Here is a 25,353-nt window from a genome sequence, read left to right as displayed (position 1 = left end):
CAGATGTTGGAAGACCAGTTAGGCATTGTTAGTTCTGACAGTAACTTGATCATGGAGGTTGGTGATAATAAAAGAGAAAAAAGCAACAGTTGCAGGAAATATTTAGAGAGTTAAATCAACCAAATTTGCTGATGTATAGTGCTTTTGAGGGGTATAAGGAAGAGGGAGATGGCTTCTTGCAAAACTGGATAGATTGTGGTACCTTTCACTGAGCTAAGAGATCTTGAGAGAGTAGTTCCATTTTGGTTGGAGGAAAATCATGAGTTCAGTTTTGAGCAAGCTGGGTTTGAAGTACCTTTGAGCCATTCGAAAGGGAATGGTAAGTAGACAGAAGAATATTTGGTACTCAAAAGAAAGATCTAGGCTGGACATGCACAATTTTAAGATGCTGAGTGTAGGTAGTATTTGAAGCTGTGAGTAAGTGGATTGTGTTTTGAGTATAAATCTTGAGAGACTGCAGTATGGAATGGCTAGGTGTTAGAGGTGGAGGGGGGTGGTGGAGTGGAAGACAGAGGAGCAGCAGAAGCAGCAGGGAAAACCATGAGAATATTTCAAGGTGAAAGCCAATGGAGAGTGTGTTTCTAAAGGGTGGTAAATAGTTTTGAATGCTGCTGGGAAGCATAATAAATCATGCTAAATCTCAGTGACTTGTGACAGTAACAGTTTATTGTTTCTCAAAAACTTTTGAGTTGGCTTTATTGAGCTGGGAACTTAGCTGGGGCTAGAACATCCAAGATGGCCTTGTTTACATTTCTTGGGCTTTGGTGCTCACTGTTGCCTGGGTACTGGCTTCTTGACTCTGTGACGTCTGTCTCTCCATAAGGTATCTTATCATGCAAGGGTCTAGTTCATGCTTCTTTACCCAGTAGCTGGATCTCAATGCCTTGACAGTGACGCTTTGAGGCCTGTTAAGACTTAGACCTGGAATACTGTCATCTACAATCATGGCCAAAAAATGATCACCGATGACTTAATGTGGGAGTTATTTTAGTAGAACGGAAAGACTAGGAAATTATTAGCAGATGAAGAAAAATTCCTTATCATTCCCCTGTATTTTCTCTAAAGTGTGTCTTAGTCACTCAGTTGTGTCCAACTCTTTGCGACCCCATGGACTGTAGCCCACCAGGCTCCTCTGTCCATGGAATTCTCTAGGCAAGAATACTGGAGTGGGTTGCCCTTTCCTTCTCCAATATTTTCTCTAAACTTGACCTGAAATAGGCTACTAATTTCCTGAATGCTTCCTGTTTCTTTCCTCATATGCTTATTTCCTCTGAATATTATTCCTCTCTCTCTCCCTTATTAAAATCCTGCCATTCTTTTTTTTCCAATTTTAATAGGAGTATAGTTGATTTATAATGTTGTGTTTCTGCTATGCAGCAAAGTGAATCGGTTTTACATATACATGTATTCACTCCTTTTAAAATTGTTCTCCCATGTAGTTTGTAGTTTGAGCATTGAAATGAATTCCCTGAGGTATGCAGTAGGTCTTTAATAGTTACCTATTTTTTATATAGGAAATCCTTACAGTCTTCAGTTTTTCTTTGAATGTTGCTCTCCAGCAGTTCTGAATTTTAATTTCGTTTTTTTATTCCAGTATTTGTTATTTCTTGCCTTTTATGTTTTTGATCTTAATCTTCACTCTGCATATGCCCTGTAATCTTCAAAAGGTTATAGAGTTTCATTAAAATTTTTATTCAAAGTAACTCAAATGCTGTTTTCTCAGAGAGCCTTTGTTGGTTCATCCCCCAAATAATCAGTTACCAATAATCAATTATTCCTCTGTACCTCATGCATACTTTTACTGTTGCACATATCATAACATACTACACTTATTTATTGTTCTTGAAAGTAGGAAATTACAGTGTCTGCTGTGTTGCCTTTCGTTAAATAATTCCTGAGTTACAGCTTGATTTGTGATCTCCATTCTTAATTTTTAAGGAAATGCCCTGCATGGTAACAATTTAAAATTTTATATTAGTAATGACCTAATTACTTCTTTGTTACTGTGCCAAGTTCATTGGTATTAGGCCAGTGCATTAAGCTAAAAGATGGGAGATGGTTTGGTGTGTGAGGTAAAAAATGTTTACGAGAAAAAAATATTTGGCCACACTGTTTATATCTCTAAATTCTAAGGCTAGAATTTATGAGGTTGTATTGTATGGCCTCGGTAGAAGTATGTCCATGTGTAAATTCTCATTATGAGTATGGTACACTGAGCTTGATGGAGGAGTTGTAATGGCTTCGCCGTACATAGCGGTTGTCTCTGCTGTCGGTGTCAGGTAGATGTTGTAGCTCATGTCTTCATATCCTCTACGTGTGGGTACGTACAAGGGACATAGAGATCAGCTGGTTTCATACCGCAGGGCAGAAGAATACCTTAGCTCTTGGAGACAGGACTGGCTGGTTCTGAGACCCACCACAAACGTGGCAGTGGAGCCCCTGTGTGTGTGTTGGGGTCCATATCTGTGTGTGTGTGAGGGTAGGGAGTCACAGATCTTGCTGGCAGGACGCTGGCTGGTGCTGTGCCCTCTGTAGCCCTTGTTCCACTTGCACTCTAGTACTTGCCTCAGGCAGGGGATGGGAGGGACTTCATTTATTCTTTCAGTTGATACATGCTATGGGGGGGACACAGAAGAATCAGATCCTTCTTGCATTCTCTTAAACTGGAGAAGGATAAGCAGCCAGGGAAATAGGTCATTAAAACTTAGATGGGAAGTATGATTATTATTAAAGGGTTTATAATTTGAATTACTTCAGTAGTAAAACCAGCTGGCAAAACATCCAAATGCAAGGGGAAACCTGCTAAGAGTTAGTACAGATGACATCAGTCACCTGACTCTCACGATGGGCTCTGGTGTGATCATCATCCAGGAGTCAGTCAGGTTGTGTACCAGGAAAAAAACTCTCTTTGGGTCCTGAATTTAAAATGTTTTTAAAAGAAATTTATCTTCTTTTACTGTTTGCTGCCTTTTACTTGTTTTTCTACATTCTACAAGTTTAAAAAATATGTATTAGCATATGAGAATCCTGATATTAAAGTTTTAAAAATTTTTAATTGGCTATCATCAAGACAGCTAGCTTAAACTTTTTCTGAATCTTATTTATTTGGGTTGGTATAGTCCTTATTAAATAATGCCTTGCTTGTGCTAGGCACTCAGTGAATAACTAAATAAAATTTAAGTTGTTCCGTAGTCCAGCCTTAGCAAAATCATAAATAATTAGGGACTGAACCATAAATAAATACAAAACAAGTGAAGAGAAAGTTATACTTTTTTAAGTACCTGAAGTTTTGAATATGCTCAGTGATAGACTCTCACCGTCCTAATCTGCCCTTTGTTTTTTATACCTATGGAGAAATAAATTGTATATATATATTTTTAAGAAATTCAGGAAAGACTAAAAGGTGAAAGGACAGTAAGATAGTTCTCCAAAGGAAAGAAGGAAAAGTAGGACAGTCTTCCTTAGTTTAGATTGAAGTTAATTTCTTTTTCTGTCAGCTACTAAGGTAATGTAAGAAACCTGGAATGGTGAGCTCAATAAAATTAATCAATTAAAATAGTAATACAGAAAACCTCAATTGTATTCAAGTAAAAATAAAACTTGGTTAGTATAAATAGTTGTCTTTGCTTATTATTTAGTCCGTTAGACTGAAACTTTGCAAAGTACAATTTTATGAAGACCCTAATAAAGACCAGTAATGTCATGGTTATGGTTAAGTTAATTGAATTTCACATGATTTATCCAGTTTTTAAAATTTGCAGTCCTTCTTTGATGCTCTAAACTTGATTATATAGCAGGATTTATTTAAGTCTGTGTTTTGCAAACAGGTATCTTCTGACACACAATTTTACATTGTAGCTTGTCTATAAACTGGGGATAATAATAGAACCTACCCCACTGGTTTGTTATAAACATGTTATAAATATGAAAAGCTCCTGGAATGGTGCTTGACACATACATAGTGAGTGCTCACTATGCAAGCCGTTATTATTATTATTTACTTGTGTTGTTCTTATTGCCTTACCTGTGTACTTGAGAACTGGAAGTGAATAGCAAAAGGGGAAAAAAGTGCCTCTTTCCATCAGAGAGTCATGGGGGGACTGGTTTATAAAAGGAAATCATTCTAAAATGTTCATAAGATTTAGGATTTAGTGGTTCAAAATCACTAGATTGATTCAGAAATGGATGAGTGAGTGTGTGTGTGTGTGTGTGTGTGTGTGTTTAGAACAATGTCTGCCATATAATAGTTCAGATCAGTCGCTCAGTTGTGTCTGGCTCTGTGACTCCATGGACTGCAGCACACCAGGCCTCCCTGTCCATCACCAACTCCCGGAGTTCACCCAAACTCACGTCCATCGAGTCGGTGATGCCATCCAGCCATCTCATCCTCTGTTGTCCCTTTCTCCTCCTGCCTGCAATCCCTCCCAGCATCAGGGTCTTTTCCAATGAGTCAACTCTTCGCATGAGGTGGCCAAAGTATTGGAGTTTCCGCTTCAGCATCAGTCCTTCCAAAGAACACCCAGGACTGATCTCCTTTAGAATGGTTGGATCTCCTTGCAGTCCAAGGGACTCTCAAGAGTCTTCTCCAACACCTACAGTATAATTGTTGTTAATAACTTTTTGCATCATCAGGCATTTGAATTTGAGTAGTTTCTTACTAAAGTTTCCTGCAGTTAAGCCTCAGAAAACAGCTTTTATAAAACTGTTTTCCTGTAAAGTATTCAGAAATAAAAATCCTAATAAATATTTTGGTAGCCAATACTGTGACTTTCTGTCTTCTTTTTGTTTGTCAGCTTGTCTTTAAACACATTTCTAAAACTGATTCATTTAGGAGCATGATCCCTGTCCTCAGAAATCTTGGAGTAGAGGAACCATGTTTTTTATGCATCTTTAAGTTCCCCGATCCCACATGCTGAATATTTGGTAGGGGCATAAAAACAGGAGAACAAATATAAGTTTCAAGAAATATTCTGTCTTATAACATATTTTAATAGCCAGTTAAGGGTGTCACCATGGCGGCGGCCTTGGCTCGGCTCGGACTCCGCTCGGTCAAGCAGGTTTGGGTTCAGTTCTGCCCCTTCGAGAAGAACGTGGAATCGACGAGGACCTTCCTCCAGGCGGTGAGCAGCGAGAAGGTTCGCTGCACAAACCTCAACTGCTCAGTGATTGCGGACGTGAGGCACGACGGCTCCGAGCTTTGTGTGGACGTGCTGTTCGGAGATGGGCATCGCTTGATAATGCGTGGTGCTCACCTGACCGCCCAGGAAATGCTCACTGCTTTTGCCTCCCACATCCAGGCTAGGGGCGCGGCGGCGAGCGGGGACAAGCCGAGTGCCAGTAACCGGGTGCTGACAGCACAGAAGAGACCAGTCAACAGATTTTAACCCAAGACTGCTAAGGACACTTATTTAAGAACTTAATTACTCATATCACTATCTGGAGGGCCACAGAACGCCAAAAAAAGAAGAGGCCTGTGACTACAAACCTAACCGGTGTTTCTGGGACGAGGAAAGATGGGAGGGGTGCGGACAAATTTGAATTTATTTCAGTTTCTTACCATCACTCACTGCGTAACCCTTTTGAATTTGGCTGCTCCTTCTGCTACTCAAGGTACCTCTTACTCTTATTAGAAATGCTGTTTTCCCAGTCCTCATCTTTCCATTCCAGTCGCATTTGCCGCTCTTAATTCACTCCTTGTGGGGCTTCTCTTCCTCTTGGGCCCCTTGTCTTCTCTTGACCATAAAGGTGTACTGCTCTCCTTCCTCTTATTTTTGAGGCGTCTTGTCTTCTGTCATGACTTGAACTATCCTCTTGGGTAAAATCCTATATTTCTGTTTGGCTCTAATCTTAAGTTCTGTGCTATATAGTCAAGGTACCTACTATCAATTTTCTCCAAATTCTAGCAACACTTTTTGTCCAAAATAAAACTGATAATCTTTGCGTGCTGTCTATAGTGATCCTTGAACAACGGCAGGTTTGAACTGCAGGGGTGCTCCTATATGCTTCTTTTTAAAATAAATACTACATGATCTGTGGTTGTTTGAATCTGCAAAAAAAAAAAAAAAAAAAGCCAGTTAAATAGAACTCTGTGTAGAGTCCTTATGAATGACTGAGCTTTGGGGCTTTTTCCTGTACCTGTTTGTTTGCCATCACTCCTTACTATTTTACTAGTGCCTTTCAGTTACAGGGAATTTTTTTCCCTCCTCTTTGGTGATGAGGGTGGTAGTGATAGGAGAAGGCAGAAATAATAAGAAATAATGAATAAAAATTTGACACATTTATAAAATTAATACAGCTATGTGTAAAATATACTCATGAACCTTCTTGGCTTTTTGTTTTACTTGAAATACATTCTTGATCTAGCCAGTAAGCAGATAATGCTCATTATTATCTGATTGGGGTGGGGGTGTACATGGTAGGGGTCTACTGTCCTATCCACCGTTATACATGAGGTCTCTACAGTGCTGTTAGCCACTGGATTCTTGAGCCGGGGCCAGATACCATTACTTTGCAGAGCTACTGCCCTAACAGTTGAAACCTCCAGCGCCACTGGTGCTTTGATATTTATCATCTGGCAGGGTGTGGTGGGTGATAGCAGCAAGGGCTTGGAGTTCCCAGGCTGTTTTGCAAGTGTCACAGAACCTTTAAGGTTAGAAAACCTTCCTCAGGGAACATCCTGGCCCAGATTTCTTTGAGCGTCTCTAACCTCTGTCTTAAAAGTAGGATCAGTGCCAGATGAAAAGCTCATGACTCTTGGCCATGGGCTCGAAGTCTTGGCTGGCTTGATAGAGGAATCTTGCAGGAGGTTCTCTTGGCATGAGTCTTGTGGAGAGAGGTGCCATTTTAGCAGAGCTTCACTAGAAGCTCTTTTCTTAGCACTGAATCTGATTTTTTTTAAATGGTTTGATATAAATCAGTGAAGAGACTTGAGTTCTTAAGTCAGTATAGACTGACTTCAACCCCTAATTTATCAAGTTCAGAAATCTTTGAGGTCAGAATTAGAAAGGCTATAAGCGATACAGTCATCTTGCTTTTGACAAAAATAGTGTAAACTCTGGCAATTAATTTGGAAGTGATATTTTAAAATGTGCTCTGTATTTAAAGAAAACTCCAGTATTTGAATAAATCGGTCCCTGAGTATGCTGATGTGGGATTTTATATCATTTAAAAAAATTTTTTTATAAGTAATAAGGATTTTTGTTTTCCTTAGCACTGTATCATTATCACACTCAAATGTTCTTAATAATCCCAGTAACATATATTTTGAATTTTCCCAGCTGTCCCAAAAGTCTTTGCTCTCGTTTTGTCTCTTATTCTCTAATGGCTCTGGCCACCCTCCCCACCCCTACTCTTTGCTCTTTCCTGCCCAGTGGCAGGTTTCATTGAAGATGCCAGGTCCTGTGTCCTGTCCAGTGTCCCGCATTCTGGGTTTGACTGACTGTTCTCTGTGGTGCTGGATAAGTTGATCCTGTATCCTCAGTAGTCCCTGAGGGACTACCAGTAAATTGGCGGTTGGAACTGAAGGCTTGGTTAAATTCAGATTCAGCTTTCCCTCCTGTTTTCCTTCCTTTCAGTGTTGTGTCCTTCCGTCATGAGGCACATTCTGTCTGGTTCTCCCCTTTACTTATGAATGAGATTAAGGTCTGGATCTCTTGGTGCCTTGTGACTCTGTTACTACAGAGGTACAGAGTAGAATCACGTTAAAGCGCTTTGGATTTCTTAAGAATCTTAGATTCTGATTGACCAGGTCTTAGAAGGGATGGGCAGAGACATATATTAAAGACCACATGGAAGAAACCCCCAAACCCTCTACTGTTACTTAGATGGATTATGAATCATTACCTTTGGTACATTTACAGTATAACTGGAGTGACATAGCTTACTTTTAGCAGATGCTCTGGGAAGATCTGTGTTTCATATGAAATGAAGCCTATTTAAATCATTTAACTGTGGAAACGTTTGAGATGTGGTGTGATAGAAAAAACACTGGTTTGGACCCAGGAAGCCAAATCATTTATTCTCTCTGGGACCTGTGTTTTAATTTACATCTAGAAAGTAGGAATCCTAAGATATTTATCATAGGCTTGTTTTAATGATGAAATGAAACAATTTATTTGGAAGCAGTCCCAGCACCTAGTGGTGAGTTATACTGAAATCTGAAAAGCATTACAGAAATAGATTTATTTTTTTCAATTAAGGTCTTCAGAGTAAAGCTTAAGAAAACTGACGTAGTAATATCTTATGTGCTATTTCATGTATCTATACATATATATATATAAGCTTTTGTTTTTTAGCTTATTTGAATAATAGGAGACTCATGATGTAGTTTCAATGTAAGTGTAATAATTGTAGCCTTTTTGGGAGGCATAGTGTGTGGACATCTTTTTTTTTTTTTTTTCCCCTTTCAGCTTCATTTACCTCTTAATTCTCCTTTGCCTGGAAGTGAATTGACCAAGGAACCTTTTCGTTGGGATCAGAGACTCTTTGCATTAGTGTTGCGGTTGCCGGGGACGATGTCCGTAGAATCAGAACAGTTGACAGGTGTGCCTTTAGATGACTCTGCAATCACACCAATGTGTGAAGTGACAGGCGGTAAGTTTTTTGCTGGCGATAATTCAGTGACTTAAGCAGATTTTATCTGAATGTTTTAAAATGTGCATTTCAACAACTCCGTGTTTACAAAGTTACTATTAGAAGTTACTAGACATACATCGTGTTAAAACTACATTGATGAAGGTCTTTGATCTGTTGAATAAGATGTAAATACTATTGGGTCTGATAATGCATGATAATTTTTTTCTAACCATATAGCAAATGCTAATATTTGAAGTTGTTAAACTTATTTTCTTATCTATAAAGATTGCCAATGATTTACAAATGCCATAGAATTATTTTCTCTGACAAAACATTTCAAGAATCACCTCATTGTCCATGTAATGATTAATGCCTAGTTAAGTACAGTTTTACCCAGAGGCAAAGAGGAAGTGAGATAGGTTAGAGGAAAACAGGAAGCGAACTCTTAACCAGTGAACTTAACTAAGTGAATGTTAGTAAAACTCTTGAAACAGAAGATGTAATAGACTCAGAACTTCTATATGGTGCAGTTGGTTAACAGGTGGGTTAAATTCATGTCAGTATGCATCGAGTGCCTACTGTGTACCAAGCACTGTCCATGCTTTAGGCCTTCTGTAGTAAATATGACAAGCATGGTATTCTTGCTTTCACGGTGCGTTGTCGTTCTCTCTTAAGGAAGTGATGGTATATGTCCAGGTCTGGCTCACCACTCTTTCACTGGTGTCCTGGGTTGTGCCATAGTCTCCATGCACTGCTGATGCACTGAGATGCCATCATAGCCGGCTGTGTAAGTCAAAGGAAAATAAGGTCTAATTAATGTTTTAGGTGCCTTTCTTCTAATATTCTGTGGATTTTGGAAGCCTGCAGATTTCACAGATGAAAAAGAATAGCCTACATAGATAGGTATGTGAAGTAGATAAGTTAAAAGATTCAGAAATCACCATTGATGGTATCTTTCAGTGACCCAGAAACCTTAGTTGGTCAAAGAATTAGGGAGCTTTCCACAAACATGCATCCTGAACCTCTTCTAATGTAGTGCTTTGCTTTTCTTCATGCTCCTGCTAGCAGTAATGGGAAACTGCTCAAATGCCACTCGTTTTCTTATAGTATGCTTTCTTCTTTATTTTCAATGAATGCTGACTGAAAAGTGTTTTGAGGATAAAACACCAAAAAAGTAGAAATAACTGAAAAGCTAACATCCACTGGTGGAGTACTGTTCAAATATGCAGTCATGTTAACAATTCTGTGCATTTTTAAATGATAAGAATAGTGTATGCATTTATTTTTTCCTTTATAGAGTAATTTATGTTCATTAAGGAAAAATTGGAATGAAATTTGCATGTGTTGCCAAAGTGATTAATATTTTATTCTATTTTTAATGTATACATTAAAAATTATATAATTGTCATTGTAAGCGTTTTTCTTTTATTATCTTTAATTAATGAATACTCACTCGATACCAGTTAGCTGTTTTTGATCATGGGAATACAGCAGGAGCAATAGACAGAAGGCTTACATGTTTGGGCTGTATGACAGATAAAATGATGTAAAATGAGTAAATCATGTTTCTGAGAGTTCTGCTTACTGTCAAGTAAAGAAACAGGGTGAGGCTGCAGAGGCCATGAGGCCGAGAATGAGTCTTCCTGGAGCGTCTTCTGAGAGGTGACGTTTAACCGTAAACCTAAAGGATGTGTGTACCCCAATTTGAGTCAGTTTAAAATGTTGCATATCCTTGGAAATTATTATACTCCTTGTCTAAAGAATTAAATAAAGCAACAATTATTCTTTTATAAATTATATTTGCATATCTCTAACCTTGATGTTAAAGTCACTTGTTTGAATGGGAATTAAATCAGTCTTGCTGCTGCTGCTGAGTCGCTTCAGTCGTGTCCGACTCTGTGCGACCCTGTGGACTGCAGCCTACCAGGTTCCTCCGTCCATGGGATTTTCTAGCTGTGTCTTAAAAGATATTAATCCCTTTAAAATGATAGTTGTAGCGTCTTCATCAACCCTCTCTCCTTTTTAAAATTGAGGTATAATTGATACATACAACATTTTAGTTCCAGAGGTACAACACAGTGATTTGATATTTGTTTAAATTATGAAATAATCACTGCAGTAAGACCAGTTAGCATCTGAACAGAACTCTGAATAACGGAGTAAACCATATGAAGACCTCTGTAGAGGAAATAGTAAGAGAAGGATCATGCCCTGTATTTTGGGGAGCAGCAGGAAGGCTGATATGGCTACAAGCTTATGTAGGGAAAAGTAGAGAATAACAGGTTAGTTTCGAGAGGGGTCAAGGGCCAAATAGTGAATAGCCTTTTAGGCTGTAATAAATATTATTTATTTTCCCAGTGTGATGAGAAGTCCTTGGCGGGCTTTGACATCTGGTTTCTGTTTCTGAAAGACTACTCCAACTGCTAGATGAGAGTGTACTGTAAAGTGGTGGGAATGAAAGCAGGGAGACTAGGAGAGGTGATAGTACTTTGATCTCAAGTGTTTATGTTTGGAGATGGTGAGAGGTGGTCTGATGGAAAGGAAAGACTGAGGGTAATGAAGGAAGAAGGAATCAAGGATGATTCCTGGGTAATTCAGTTGGTCTGAACAATTGGAGGTGAATGGCTGTGCTATGTACTGAGATGGTTATTCAGGAGAAGCAGGTTGGGGGGAGGCACAAGGATGGTATCAAATTTAAAAAATACCTAATAGACATGTTGGTGGAAGTATTGAGGATAAAAAGCATTTTATAAAAATTGTAAGACTTTTCTAGATTAAATAAATTTAACTTTCTTAATTTATGTAAATAGGACTGTTGGCCAACTTAGTATTACTACTTTTGTGTCTTAATCCATTTTATTAATACTTAAATCCTTCCTAATCCTAAGGAAGAAAGTTGGTTTTTTTTTTCACTTTATTGCTGTGTTTAGATTTTTTCTTTTTTTGTGGACCCTACATAAACACAAGTGAACCAGCTTCTTGGCTTCAAAGTGTGTGTTTTTCTCACAAATATAGTGAGTGATCTCAGACTCTTTATCCTTTAGTACAAAGTATCAAGTATTCCAAGAGGTAAGTTTTGACATAAAGAATAAGAGAAACATGGCATAGGTTGTGGGCTCACTTTGTAAAGATGTCTAAATTTGCTTTAACTTTGAAAAGAGTTAATGAATTTTTATTATTTTTATAAGTGATTCAAGTTTATTTACTTTTTCTCTAATTTTCATAAAATCTTTGTTAGTAATTTAATGTCATTAAAATCATAACTTATTTACTAATATTTGACGACACAGGTTAGAGAAGGGTAGAGGTTTGCCACAATTTTATATTTAGGGACTTTTGATTTTATTGACATCCTTGGAATATGTTTAAATATCATGAAATAAGATAATGAGCCTTTATATAATCTCCTAAATACCTTATGTATTAAGAGGATCAGCGTTTTTATGTGTTTAAATTGACTTGAAGAATTTTAATTTGCCAATTCTTTCACATAAGTGTGGTTCCATATAAACTTTCTTATTTTAAATATTGATTGCAAATTAGCATCATGGTTTTCAGGGAAGAAGATGGTATATTCAGATGAATGTTTCTGATGCCTTGTAAGGGTTTGAATCTCGGCTGCTCTGCTGTACTAACTTGGATAAATTAATCCCTCTTTGCTTTAGTTTTCTCATTTGTAAAATGGAGAAAGTAACCTGTATGATTGTTGCTAGGATTAGAGAAATTAATATAATAAGAGTGGTTAGGATATTGCCAGGTGCACAGACACTCAGTAATTGGTGGGTATTTTTATAATTACGGCTTTCATTGTTGCATCCAGGTAAACCATTTGTTACATGATACTTGTTTTCCTAAGTAAAGCTGACTCTGAGGAGTTGAATCACACTATTGCCTAATGCTACTCTTTTCTGAATAGCCTTCAGCAAATCACGTGTTCAGTTTAAATTGATATGAGTAATTTGATATGTCAAGGATAATAATATAACATGTTTGGTAGTAATTGGTTCAATTTGTTAAGGAATAGGATTTTTCCATATTGAGCTTATTACAAATAACACTGTAGGATGTTTGATTAAAGATTTTTAGTTGTCATGATTTTTAAGCACTGGTCTAGATCAGAACATGCAAATATGTAAGTTTCATATATAATGATAAATTTTATAGTAGTCACATTGAAAAGAAACAGGTAGAGAACTCCCTGGTGATCCAGTTCTTAGGACTCTGCATTTTCACTGCCTGGGTTCAATCCCTGGTTGGGGAAACCTAAGATCCCTCAAGCCATGTGGTATGACCAAAAAAAAAAGAAAGGAAAACAACAAAAACCCTAAAAACAGGTAAAATTAATTTGTATAGAATCATTTATTTAAATTAATATATATAAAATATTTCAATGTGAAATTGATGTTTTAAAATTATTGAGATATTATTATCATCTTAGGTCTACAAAATGAAGTGTATGTTTTATATAATTACTGTACATCTCAATTTGGACTAGCTCTGTTTCAGGTTCTTAATAGCCATATACACCCAGTGGCTACAGTATGGGACAGCACAAATCTGGCTGTATTTATTGAAAAAAATCCCTGTTAAAGAAGTCTTTCCACTGGTATTTTTTCTTAATTACTATCATTTTAATGCTTCTGAACTAAAAGTTTTATAGGTTAAAATATTCAAGAGGGAAATTCATTTAAGATAGGTAATTTCTAAGTTTTTAAGTCAAATGAAATTCAGAAAAGCACAGGCTACTGTGTATTATTTTAAAGTGCAAATACTTCAAATATGTGGTGTCTGCCAGCAGATCACTTAAATAATTATTGAGTATCTTCTATGTCCTTCGCATTAATTTTTAGTGATACATTTTTTTTTAGCAGGTGTAAGATTTTGGGGGGTTAGTTACCATACTTTACCACAATATGTGTAGTAAAGATAAATTATATTGGAACTCAGTTGGAAAATAGTTTTTTATATTTATATATACTTTAAAAAATTTTTCATTTCATGTGATACACTGTATATATGTAATGATTTTTTTCATTGTGGTTTGTTCAGACCAATATTTTTATTTTCTGCGTACCTTTAATTAGAAGGAAAAGCTTACACACTCTCATAAAATGGAATTGTTGATTGAAAATAACTTTTTGTTTAGTTACTTTTCCATTAGATAATGAAAAGTCCAAACTTTACCATTGAACTTTTGTGAATCAGTATTGTCAAAAACCCCACTATGGTTCTTTTTTGTTTAAAGTAGCAATTTTTGCAACTAACTAGTTCACTTTATTTTTTTTGTTGTTTCAGGCCGCTCATACTCTGTATGTTCTCCAAGAATGCTTAATCAGTGTCTAGAATCCTTGGTGCAGAAAGTACAAAGTGGGGTAGTAATAAACTTTGAGAAAGCAGGACCAGATCCTTCCCCTGTAGAAGGTATTATTGTCATTTTCCTACAGATATTTTAAACTTGCTTTATCAAGTATTCAGCTAGAACGGAAAAATTACTATGATTTGGCTTTAACATTGACAAGGTCAAATTATTAAGATGACAAAAGAGCTATTGGTAAAGTGGCATGACTAAATAGGAAAGTCAAGGTTGTACGATAGTGGTTTGGTCATATCACCTTTTTATATTGGTTGTTCATAGCCTGGTAATTTATAAGAGCTAAAATCCTTTTTAAACATTAACAGAATAGTGTATTTCCTTTTTTAGTATTGTAACATTGACTCTCTCCAGCATATGTGCCTCTTCCGTGTCCCTTGATTCATAAGTGTTCAGCCCTAGGTGTTTATTTAATTCCTTAGCTACAATTTTTACTAAAGATCAGACTGATCAGAACCAAATGGTTGGTGTGGTTCCAAAAATGAGAAACTAGCCATTGCTATTCAACTTGATTCTTTTAACTCTAGCTGAGCCCTGCCTGGCTTTATTCTAATATTCGGTGATCATGAACTATTTATATTGGCTAGAGGGTATAAGGAGTTTTGCCAGAACCAGTGGACGGCTTACATCTGGACCCTCTGCCTTGTACGACATAGCTTAAAACCAGAATTAGAAAGTCGTTAGTGACACTTTGGCAGAGGTAAGGCAGGAGAGTGGGTAACTGGGAGAAGAGAAAGGTCATGGAGATGACAGCAGAAGATGGAAAGATTATATAAATTATATTGCTGTGTTCGATTTAAAAAAAAATCTTAAAAGAATTGAATTGTTAGACATGGAATATATTTATTTTTAAATTATTTTAGGACTTTGCTTAGAATTAGGCACTCAGTAAATGTTTACTGTACTGTTGAAGAGAGTTACCATTTTCTGGGATTGTTTTAGATGAAAGGTAGATGCCTCAAATCTGGATTTATATATTAGACTTTTGTTGTAGTTTTTAGGCTTTAGGTAAAATGATTTTAAAAAAATACTTATTTAGCCATGCTACTGCTGCTGAGTCACTTCAGTTGTGTCCAACTCTGTGCGACCCCACAGACGGCAGCCCACCAGGCTCCCCCGTCCCTGGGATTCTCCAGGCAAGAACACTGGAGTGGGTTGCCATTTCCTTCTCCAATGCATGAAAGTGAAAAGTGAAAGTGAAGTCGCTCAGTCGTGTCTGACTCTTAGCGACCCCATGGACTGCAGCCTACCAGGCTCCTCCGCCCATGGGATTTTCCAGGCAAGAGTACTAGAGTGGGATGCCATTGCCTTCTCTGTATTTAGCCATAGTTACTTAGTATTTACTACGCTGAGCATGATGATGAAAAAATTGATTATTTGCCCTTATCATCTGGTGGGGGAAAACATGCCATATGTTAAACAAGTATTTACTGTGAGGTATATTGGCCAAGCAAAGGATGCTGTGGGACCTCCTTTCAGTTGTGGAACTCAAGAGTCGAAATTTGCTGATGTTACCCTCTCGTGAATTCTGATCTAATCTAAATTTTAAAGTCTTAGTCGTGATAGTATTCTACTGTTTAAGAAAAACAGGAAAATCCAGAACTGAACAAGTATTAAGATATTTTTACTAAGTAATATTAGACATAGTTTAACATATGTTTTTTCCTTTAATGATATTTACTTTTTAAAATTTCTTTGCTATAGATGGGCAGCCAGATATATCAAGACCTTTTGGATCTCAGCCTTGGCATAGTTGTCACAAACTCATTTATGTCAGACCAAATCCTAAGACTGGGGTTCCTATAGGTCATTGGCCTGTTCCAGAATCTTTTTGGCCAGATCAGAATTCTCCAACACTAGTAAGTACCAGAGATTGTGACTTCATAATAGTAACTGCTTCTCATAGTAGCTTTAAGGACTACTGTCTGTTAAAGGTGTGGCTATTGTATAGAAACCAGACAAATGTTTAAGTGCTATGATAAGCTGTTACTTGCTTTAGTATACTATGTTGTTCATTATAAAATAATAGAAAAGAGGCATCGGTTTCCTTTAGAATCTGAAGTTATGCTTATGTTTTTATTATTGGCATCTGGTTACAGAACCATAGATACATATTCTAAATATATAAATAACATAAGGATTTGTTCTCGGGGACATAATCCAGAATTTAAATGAAGAGTTATAAAATAATTTTGATGGTTTCCCTGCAGCCTTTTAGGACTTAGTCTTAGAAATTCATGTTGAGTTGCATAGTTTTAGTTATATTCAGTGTTCTCAGTCTGGAGGTTTAAGATAGAAAAGGTTTTCTGGTCTTATTTATAGGAATTATTTTTAGTAACAGTGGGGCTTGTTGAGTGGTCATGGTGAATTATCAGTATTCACTATATGGTTCTTATAATAATAGGGTAAATTTAGACAAATATTTATTCAGTCTTGTTAATACACATTTTTCAGATTAGTACTTTTTGTAGTAACTCAGAGGACGCTGTGGACTATTTTGTGGGAAAGCCTGACAGTGGCTTTTTTGATGTTACCCTTAGAAGATAAGAATTGTTATTTCAAAAATCTTTAAGTAGTCTTTAATAACTTTTGAATTGGCTGTCATTTATGAATTAAGTTAAACTCTTTGAAACCTTTTATACTTAAATCTGTATCAGCTCTTCAGGATAATTTTTTACTTTTAATCTATACAAGAGCTGTGATATTTCCTTTGTTCATTAGGGATTTAATGAAATAGTTCATGAAATAAAGTTTTTATACATTTCAGTGAGAGATTATCTTCCTTTTTTTGATTGAACCATCATAGTTTTTTAGTCTAACCTTAGAGAGCTCTCAATTTCTTTGGTCATTTTAATTTCTCTTCTGGAGCCTTTCAGAATTCTTAAAGAACAGCTATCGTATTTGTATGAAATATTATATTGTTGTTTATTCAGTTATATTTAACACTTAAAGTAGTGCATATGGTACATGTTGAGTCCGCATAGGAAGAAATCCAAAACCAGTATCACAAGCATTATCTATCAATATTACTCTAGTGGTCTATTGCAAATTGTTACAAGCCATAGAGGATTTTGGAATGTGGGTAGGATTTTAGTTGGAACAGGAAACAATGTTGAAAGTATGAAAGTAGAAAAGAACAAGGTGAATTTAGAGGAATGGAAAGTATCTGAGGATAGGTGGCTCATAATATGTCTGTAGGACATTGAGAATACTATTAAATAAACGATTGCTCATGACTTTACATGCAAGGTTAAGGAATTTGAGCTTTTCTCAGTGGTGTTCATAGAACTGAAGACATTTTTAACAGTGTTCCTTTAGGAAAATTAATCTGGTGGTGGTTATATGCAGCAGAATCAGGAGATGAATTGGCAGGTAAGCTGTTTACCTAGAAGACTGTTGCTATAGTTGACTTAATACAGAGCTGTTGTGCTTAGTCGCTCAGTTGTGTCCGACTCTTTGTGACCCCATGGACTGTAGCCCGCCAGGCTCCTCTGTCCGTGGAATTCTCCAGGCAAGAATATTGGAGTGGGTTGCCATTTCCTTCTCCAGGGGATCTTCCCGACTCAGGGATTGAACCCAGGTCTTTGGCATTGCAAGCAGATTCTTTACTGTCTGAGCCACCAGGGAAGCCCAATATAGAGCTAGTAAGAGTTTGAATTAAGATGATGGAAGAGAGAATGTTAAAAAAGAGATATTGGAAAGAACTGGCAAATTTTAGTAACTGAAGGATATTAGAGGGGAAATGAAATGTCTATAAATAATAGGATTTCATATAAGAGGTACTGATACTGAAATTAAATGTAATTTATTAGAGACTGGTTCTGAATGGCTCTACCAGTTATTAGCCATGTGTCTTTGGTTAATTATCTTCTTTAAGCCTCAATTTACCATCTGTTAAATAAAGATAATAACTCCTATCTCATAGGATTATTTTGTATGTTAAATGCATCTTAGTATTTTCATCCAAAAAAACCCCATGAATTTCATAGACTGATTCAATAAGCTGTTTGTCAGGTATGTGACAGGTACAGGAGCAGAAGATGAGTAAAACATAGTGCTTCCCATCTGGAACCTTCCGTAGGAAGTCAGCTGTATAACCATAATAGAGTCTAGTGTGCCACCTGTCAAAGTGGTGGAGCAGAGGCCAGATGAGGTGGTACCTAACTGCCTGGTGTGGGTTTGGGGTACACGGTAAGAGTGTGTCAGGAAAGAAGCCTCTTAGAGGTTAGTACTTGCCAGTTCAGACTTCAAAACTTTGTTTGCATTATGCAAGGGAAAAAACAGAAAAGTAGCCAGGGATAACATGAGACACAGGACCATGAAAGACAGTGATCTCTTTGGGCCACTGCAAGTTGTTTTTAAGGCTGGAGCACAGGGTGTATATGGGGTGGTGGTTAAAAGGCAGATAGGGACCATACAGTCAAGGCTCTTTGTTAAAAAAAAACAAAAAAACCAAAATAGAGTCTGGCCCTATTTTTAGGTGATTGGATGCTACTTTTACTCAATAATTTGAGGCAGGAAAATTATATGATTATATTTATATTTCATGGCCATGGGATTGATTGGAGGGGGCTGACTAATTAGGGATACTAATTAAAAATATACAGTTGTACTAATCTAGTCTAAGAAATGATGAAGGCATGAATTAGAGTGGTAAGAAATAGAAGATAAATTTTCAGAGAGATGAGAATTTAGCATAGAGGGCAGCATCTATAGTAGTGAGCATCTGCCCCGTATTTATGTGTTTGCTAAGTGGCTTAGAATTTGTGGTATCACTGAATCTAGGTCTTTGTGACAGTTAAGTATGGCGGGTAAGGGGGAGATGATTAAGGATAACATCTAGGTTTTTAGAACAGGTTATGTGGTTTGGGTGTGAAATAATGACTTGGGTAATTACTATGTTTGAGGGACCTATAGAAAATTCAGGTTATGTCCAGTAGGTGGTTGGATACATGAAGAGAAATGAGAGATGATCCCAAGACAGTAGTTTTGGGAGCCATCAGTGTATGTATTGATAGATAGTAACTGAAGCTAAAAGGAGTCCTTTATATTTATGAAACTTCACATTATTTCCTCATAGCTCATATTTTCTTCACCAATCTTCTTTTGGTGAGATTTTTAGGAAGGAGACTGTTAAGGAGGGGGAATAGAATAACATGCTTTTTTTTTTCTTTAGAAGTATTGCAGTTTTTGCAGCTCTAGAATAGGGTCTCCAGAGTGGGGCATATTTACCATAGGGGTAACCAATAGTTTACTGGAATAGGGAAGGAAACCAGTAGAACTTCTGTTTGTTTTCTTTTTTCTATTTTTTAATAATTATTTTGGTATATATTATAACCTATAAATTAATAATTTACAAGTATATATATATTTAAAACCTTGTACTGATAAATGTGCATCATCAGTTTGGAAATCAGGTAGTTAAACTGCTACAACTGTGGCCTTAGGAAGGTTTCTAATTACATTAACTACTTGTTAGATATAAAAATTAATGAACACTTACTTAATTCTAAAACACTGCATTTAAGTTTTCTGATGAATTTGATTTTAAGATTAACAAATTTTAATCCTGTACAGATTTTGAAGTGTGTTATTTATTTTTTTTCTTGTGAATACTGATTGTTTAAGCATTAGATTTTTAAGTATTATCTTTCACCTTAGTGGTGCTTTTAGTAGTAAATTAAATGCTCACTAGTGAGACTGAGACACTGAGTACACTTTGACAGTGAGTGATACTAAAAGTTTGTTTCTGGTACTTTGTGAAAGAGTGACAATAAGACTTTGCCTTCTAGCCACCTCGTACATCTCATCCTGTAGTGAAGTTTTCCTGTACAGACTGTGAACCCATGGTTATTGACAAATTGCCTTTTGACAAATATGAGTTGGAACCTTCACCGCTGACTCAGTTTATCCTGGAAAGAAAATCTCCTCAGACATGTTGGCAGGTAAGCTGAAAGACTATAGTGATTTAAAAAATTTATTTATTTGATTTATATTGAGGTGTAATTGATTTACATTGTTGCATTAGTTTCAGGTGTACAGCAAGATATCTGTTACACATATACATATAGCCTCTCTTTTCAGATTCTTTTTCCATATAGGTAGACCATTACAGAGTAATGTTCCCTGTGCTATATAGTAGGTCCTTATTAGTTCTCTCTGTTTTATATACAGTAGTGTGTATATGTCAGTTGCAGGCTCCCAGTTTATCCCTCCCTGCCTCCTTATGCCCCAGTAACCATAAATTTATTTTTCACATCTGTAACTCTTTCTGTTTTATAGATAAGTTCATTTGTAGCCTTTTTGTTTAGATTTCACATATAAGCATATCATGGTATTTGTCTTTCTCAGTCTGACTTAATTTCACTCAGTATTCAGTTCAGTTCAGTCGCTCAGTCGTGTCCAGCTCTTTGCGACCCCATGAACCGCAGTACGCCAGGCCTCCCTGTCCATCACCAATTCCCGAGTCTACCCAAACCCATGTCCATTGTGTTGGTGATGCCATCCAACCATCTCATCCTCTGTCATCCCCGTCTCTTGCCCTCAATCTTTCCCAGCATCAGGGTCTTTTCAAATGAGTTAGCTCTTCACTCAGTATTAGAACCTCTAAAAATTTAATTTGGTGTTTTTTCTTTTTTTAAATTTGGTGTTTTTTAAAAAGTCAGATTGAATCCATGGTTTATATAACATTCTGCAAAGGTTGTTAAATGTGAACTTTTAACTACTTTTTAACAGGTATATGTGAGCAATAGTGCAAAATACAGTGAACTTGGCCATCCCTTTGGTTACTTGAAAGCCAGTACAGCACTGAACTGTGTCAACTTATTCGTGATGCCTTACAATTACCCAGTGCTCCTTCCCCTTTTAGGTAAGTCATTCTTGGCATGTTCTCTGTGGCCTAGCATACATATGAATTTTCCTAAAAGCAATCTTTGGGAACATCCCTCCCTTTTTGAGTGTTCTTGTTTTCTGGAAATTAATGAAGATTTTTATTAATATTCTAAAATATTGAAGCTGTTAAGGGTTTTATAGCAACCTCTGTATGTTTCTGATATATTGAAAGTCAGTGTCAAACACCTTTGATTCTACAAACTATTGAAGATACTATATTTTGTTTCTAAATTAAATATTCTAAGTTTTTTGAAAATTAGATATCTTACATAGTTAGAATTAGTAATGCAGACTTTGTGTATGGTAAGTAATTAAGATATTTTGTAGAAGCATAGTTCTTAGATCTGAGTATTTTCTTTTTAAGAATTTTATTTTGGCAAATTTTTCAGTGAATGAATAGTATTTGTTCTAAAATAATAGTCTAAATAATATTGATAAGCCTAAAGTTGATTGGAGACCCTTTGGCTGTAATTTTTTGAGGGGTGGTATTGGAGAAGGCATCTTTTCCTTTATGGAATTGCATCAGATTTAAAGGTTAATAGACAAAATATTAGTAGGTATGTCCAATCTGTTTCATATCTAGATTTTCCTTGTGTATTTTCTCATTCTACCTTTATCATTACATTTAATTTGAGACCTTAATTGGCACTCCTTCATTTTTAAAGTGGTATTACTACTAGTAAAAAATGTCAGAACCAAAAATTTATCACCTTTAATTTTGTTAAAAATATAGAATTGATGTTTCCTCTCTCTCTTGTAAATAGTAAAGCAAATTTTAAAAATGAAACTTACTTGACTTGGTTTTCATGTGTGAAAACACTGAATGATGATAGTTTGTTCTCATTATGCATTCGTTTATAGATGATCTGTTTAAAGTCCATAAGGCAAAACCAACATTGAAATGGAGACAGTCATTTGAAAGTTATTTGAAGACAATGCCTCCCTACTATCTTGGGGTAAGAATATTATTCTTAAAAATGGAACGTTAAAAAATTTTGTATTATGCTTATAGTTTACTGTAGGTATTAAAGCTTTTATTTATTGCTGTTACAGAATAAATGTCATGAAAAATTTACAAATGACCCATATAAACATGAGAAAGAAATGTTTCAGTGATTTGCAGAATAATGATGATGGTGAGAATATATATAATGCTTATCCAGGCCTGCCTGATACTATCCTCAGCACTTTACATGTGTTAACCTCATTTATTTTAAATGATAACTGTATGAGGCAGAAATAACTGTTTTTATTTCACAGATGTGGAAACTAAGACACTAAAAAATTAAACAATTCATCTAAGGCTACACAGCTAATATCAGGGTCAGGAATTCAATCCCAGGCAGCTGGCTTTAGAATTTAAGCTTTTACAATTAACCTTTTTAAATTGCAGTTTTATAATTATTTCTCCTTACAGGTACAAAAAAAGGTTTGTTTGCATTATTCTCTGAATCTCAAGAAACATTCCCTGAAACCTAGTGTATCACAATAGGACCAGTAATACATATATTATTAAATACATTGTTGTTATTTAGTTGCTAAGTCATGTCTGACTCTTTGTGACCCCATGGATGGTAGTCTGCCAGGCTTCTCTGTCCATGGGATTCTCCAGGCAAATAATTACTTTATTGATTTTGTGAAAAATAACTTCTAGAACACTTTATTAAAATATTACTTCTGCTCTTACTGCAGGAATATTATAGTATTCAACTGTAGTCTTTCTAAATGGTCTCTAATAACATTAATTTCTTAAGCTTTGAAATCATATATTATAGTTATAAGAGAAAATCTGTGTGTGTCTAGCAGATAGTACCAGCTGTGTGAGAGGGGAAAGGAGGAAACACTGGAATATGAACTGCTACATATATTTGACTCATGTTTCATAGCATCTGGGGGGATTTAGCCAGTGCCACATGGATGTTAAATATCTGGTCTGGGATTTGATTCCAGTTTGACACCAATGCTTTTATACACTTTGTAATATGTCCGTGGGTGGCTGTCATCCTTTTTCTGACTTTGTCCCATTCACATATGCTAGACTGTTGTGCCAGTGACATTTTTCATTGCACAGAGTAGTTCTTAACTAGCCTATCGTTACCCAAGGTAAGAATCTTCTGTTATCCTTGACTCCTCTTTTCACTTACCACCTAAGTTCTATCAAATCTATATCTGCAGTGTGTCTTCTGCCTCCTTCTTCCAGATGATACTAAGAAGTCCAGGATTCTACCCTTTCTTACTCTGGGGGTTGTTATTATAGCCTCTAATCCTTGTTTAGTATGTCAAACTGCCTTTGATACCACTGACAAACATTTTAATGAAGTACAAATATGATATGTGACCCTTATTGAAGAAAAGGAGAGGTTTCACGGGGGTGAATTTTTCAAAATTGACAATACATATATGGCTCCACTGGTAAAGAATCCGCCTGTAGTGCAGGAGACCTGGGTTTGATCCCTGGGTTGTGAAGATTCCCTGGAGAAGTGAAGGGCTACCCTCTCCAGTATTCTGGCCTGGAGATTCCGTGGACTGTATAGTCCATGGGGCTGCAAAGAGTCAGACATGACTGAGCGACTTGCACTTTCACTTTTCATGGCTATAAATTTTTGACAAGCTTAGGATCGAGTGTGATATTTTCTTTTTTTCCTGTAGCCTTTGAAGAAAGCCGTTAGAATGATGGGAGCACCTAACCTAATAGCAGACAGTATGGAATATGGACTTAGTTACAGTGTCATTTCATACCTCAAAAAACTGAGTCAGCAGGTAATGTTAAGAAATAGAGCCATTAAGTACTTTGAATGGTATTGGCTAAGGTGGTCAGTAGGCCAGATACTAGTTCTTGATGGTTCTAGTAGGATTATATTAATAGATTACTTTTTAAAACCACATATATATTAACGTAATTCTCAAGTGCATGATATGCTATGGTTTGAAATGACAATTTCAAATAATAATCTAGTTTGTGAAAGTTAGCTTTGTTAATGTGATCCTAGCCTTCTTGTATGTTAACATTCCTCATGTTTTCTTTTGGGAAATTTGTTAGAAATTTGTTTTTCTTAGTAAAAAAAAATCAATTTCTTTTGCTTTATGTTTTAAAACCTATAGCATTTTCTATAAAAATGGGAGTTTCTTTTGAAATATGTATACTGAATTTTGTCATTTTGGACATAAATCATGTTAGTAGATACCAGATTAGTCAAGCAGTATACCCTTTGACTGCCAAGTTATTAAAATCGTATAAAAGCACAATTTTTCTAGTACTTTTGCCATCTCTACTTCAACTGCTAATTGAATTGTAGGTTAGAAGAGTCAAAATATTGCTGTTTGCTTTATCTGTGAGCATTTCGTTATGTGCTAGTAATAATGCCTTTAAGTAGATATTGATAAGATTTTTTTCTAATTTTATGTCACCTCTGAATTGGGAATTTTTATTTAGGGTGTATTAACTAACATATCATGGTTTCAGTGTAGTGGGTGTTAATAAATTGAAGTTGTGTTTGTGTGATTTTCTCCAAAAGGTAAGAATTGTGATGATTTAAAAATCATAAGACGTTATTGTTTAAACTGTGTTCAGTTTACCAAGCACTTGACATAGACTACATAACTTCAGTAGTGTTTTTAATTTCTTATGTTCTTTTAAAATGTGATAAATACTTAATTTATAAGAGATTGAAACTATTTTTAGCCTTTAATTTACCAGTTCAGATCATGTTAAGACAGCTTTTATTTATTTTTGCTTTAGGCCAAAATAGAATCTGATCGAGTCATCGGTTCTGTAGGCAAAAAAGTAGTACAGGAAACTGGAATTAAAGTCCGAAGCAGATCACATGGTTTATCAATGGCTTATAGGAAAGATTTTCAACAGCTGCTCCAGGGAATTTCAGAGGATGTTCCTCACAGACTGCTGGACCTTAATATGAAAGAATACACTGGGTTCCAGGTTGCTTTGCTCAATAAGGTAATAGTTACGTGAATTTTGTACTGCTCTAGTAATAGTCTATATTGTCGAATATGTAAAATTTTCTATTAACTGATACCCAGTTTGTCCAAACTTCTATACCTCTGCAGAATAATGATCAATTATGCTATTAATATTATTGAATCATTGAATTTTAAAACACTATACATGGTGAGTGGATTAGCAGATGGACTGATGAAGAGCAAACCATCATGTTCATTTTATAGATAGAAAACAGACTTAGAGATTGCCTGAAGTTACATAGCTAATAGTAGAATTCACTGTAGTTTGGTACTTATACTACTGACCTTGGCTACACAGTATAATCCTGAAATGCTTTATGAATCTCATTATTAAAAAGATCTTCATCCTAGTTGCCTGTTTGTCACAACTGACAGACTGGTTCTAAAATTTATATGGAGGTATATAGGTCCTAGAGTAGCTGAAACAATTTTGCGAAAGAACAAAGCTGAAAAACTTGAACTGTCTAATTTTAAAAGTTACTATAAGCTACAGTGATAACATATGTGTTGCTGGAAAAATATTTGGTCGGTGGGACAGA

General features: G+C 36.0%; 1 protein-coding gene and 1 pseudogene across 13 annotated transcripts in view; both read left to right on the top strand.

Moving 5' to 3' along the window:
- Nucleotides 1-25,353, top strand: part of INTS6 (integrator complex subunit 6) — a 104,750-nt gene that overhangs the window by 50,537 nt on the left and 28,860 nt on the right. For all 13 annotated transcript variants that reach the window (XR_011259378.1, XR_011259383.1, XR_011259384.1 and 10 more), the window contains 8 exons: nt 8,409-8,592; nt 13,870-13,995; nt 15,650-15,804; nt 19,738-19,890; nt 20,681-20,813; nt 21,698-21,792; nt 23,486-23,596; nt 24,576-24,791. Coding sequence is in view for 5 of the 13 variants with exons in the window: in XM_069601442.1 (XP_069457543.1) it covers nt 8,409-8,592; nt 13,870-13,995; nt 15,650-15,804; nt 19,738-19,890; nt 20,681-20,813; nt 21,698-21,792; nt 23,486-23,596; nt 24,576-24,791 (1,173 nt within the window). In the remaining 8 variants the exon portion in view is untranslated. The remainder of the gene's footprint in view (nt 1-8,408; nt 8,593-13,869; nt 13,996-15,649; nt 15,805-19,737; nt 19,891-20,680; nt 20,814-21,697; nt 21,793-23,485; nt 23,597-24,575; nt 24,792-25,353) is intronic.
- On the top strand, nt 902-6,311 carry LOC138446528 (large ribosomal subunit protein mL53 pseudogene; annotated as a pseudogene).

This window comes from Ovis canadensis, chromosome 10 (genome assembly GCF_042477335.2).
Source record: "Ovis canadensis isolate MfBH-ARS-UI-01 breed Bighorn chromosome 10, ARS-UI_OviCan_v2, whole genome shotgun sequence".
Taxonomy (NCBI): Eukaryota; Metazoa; Chordata; class Mammalia; order Artiodactyla; family Bovidae; genus Ovis; species Ovis canadensis.
This window is presented reverse-complemented; position numbering and strand designations above follow the sequence as displayed.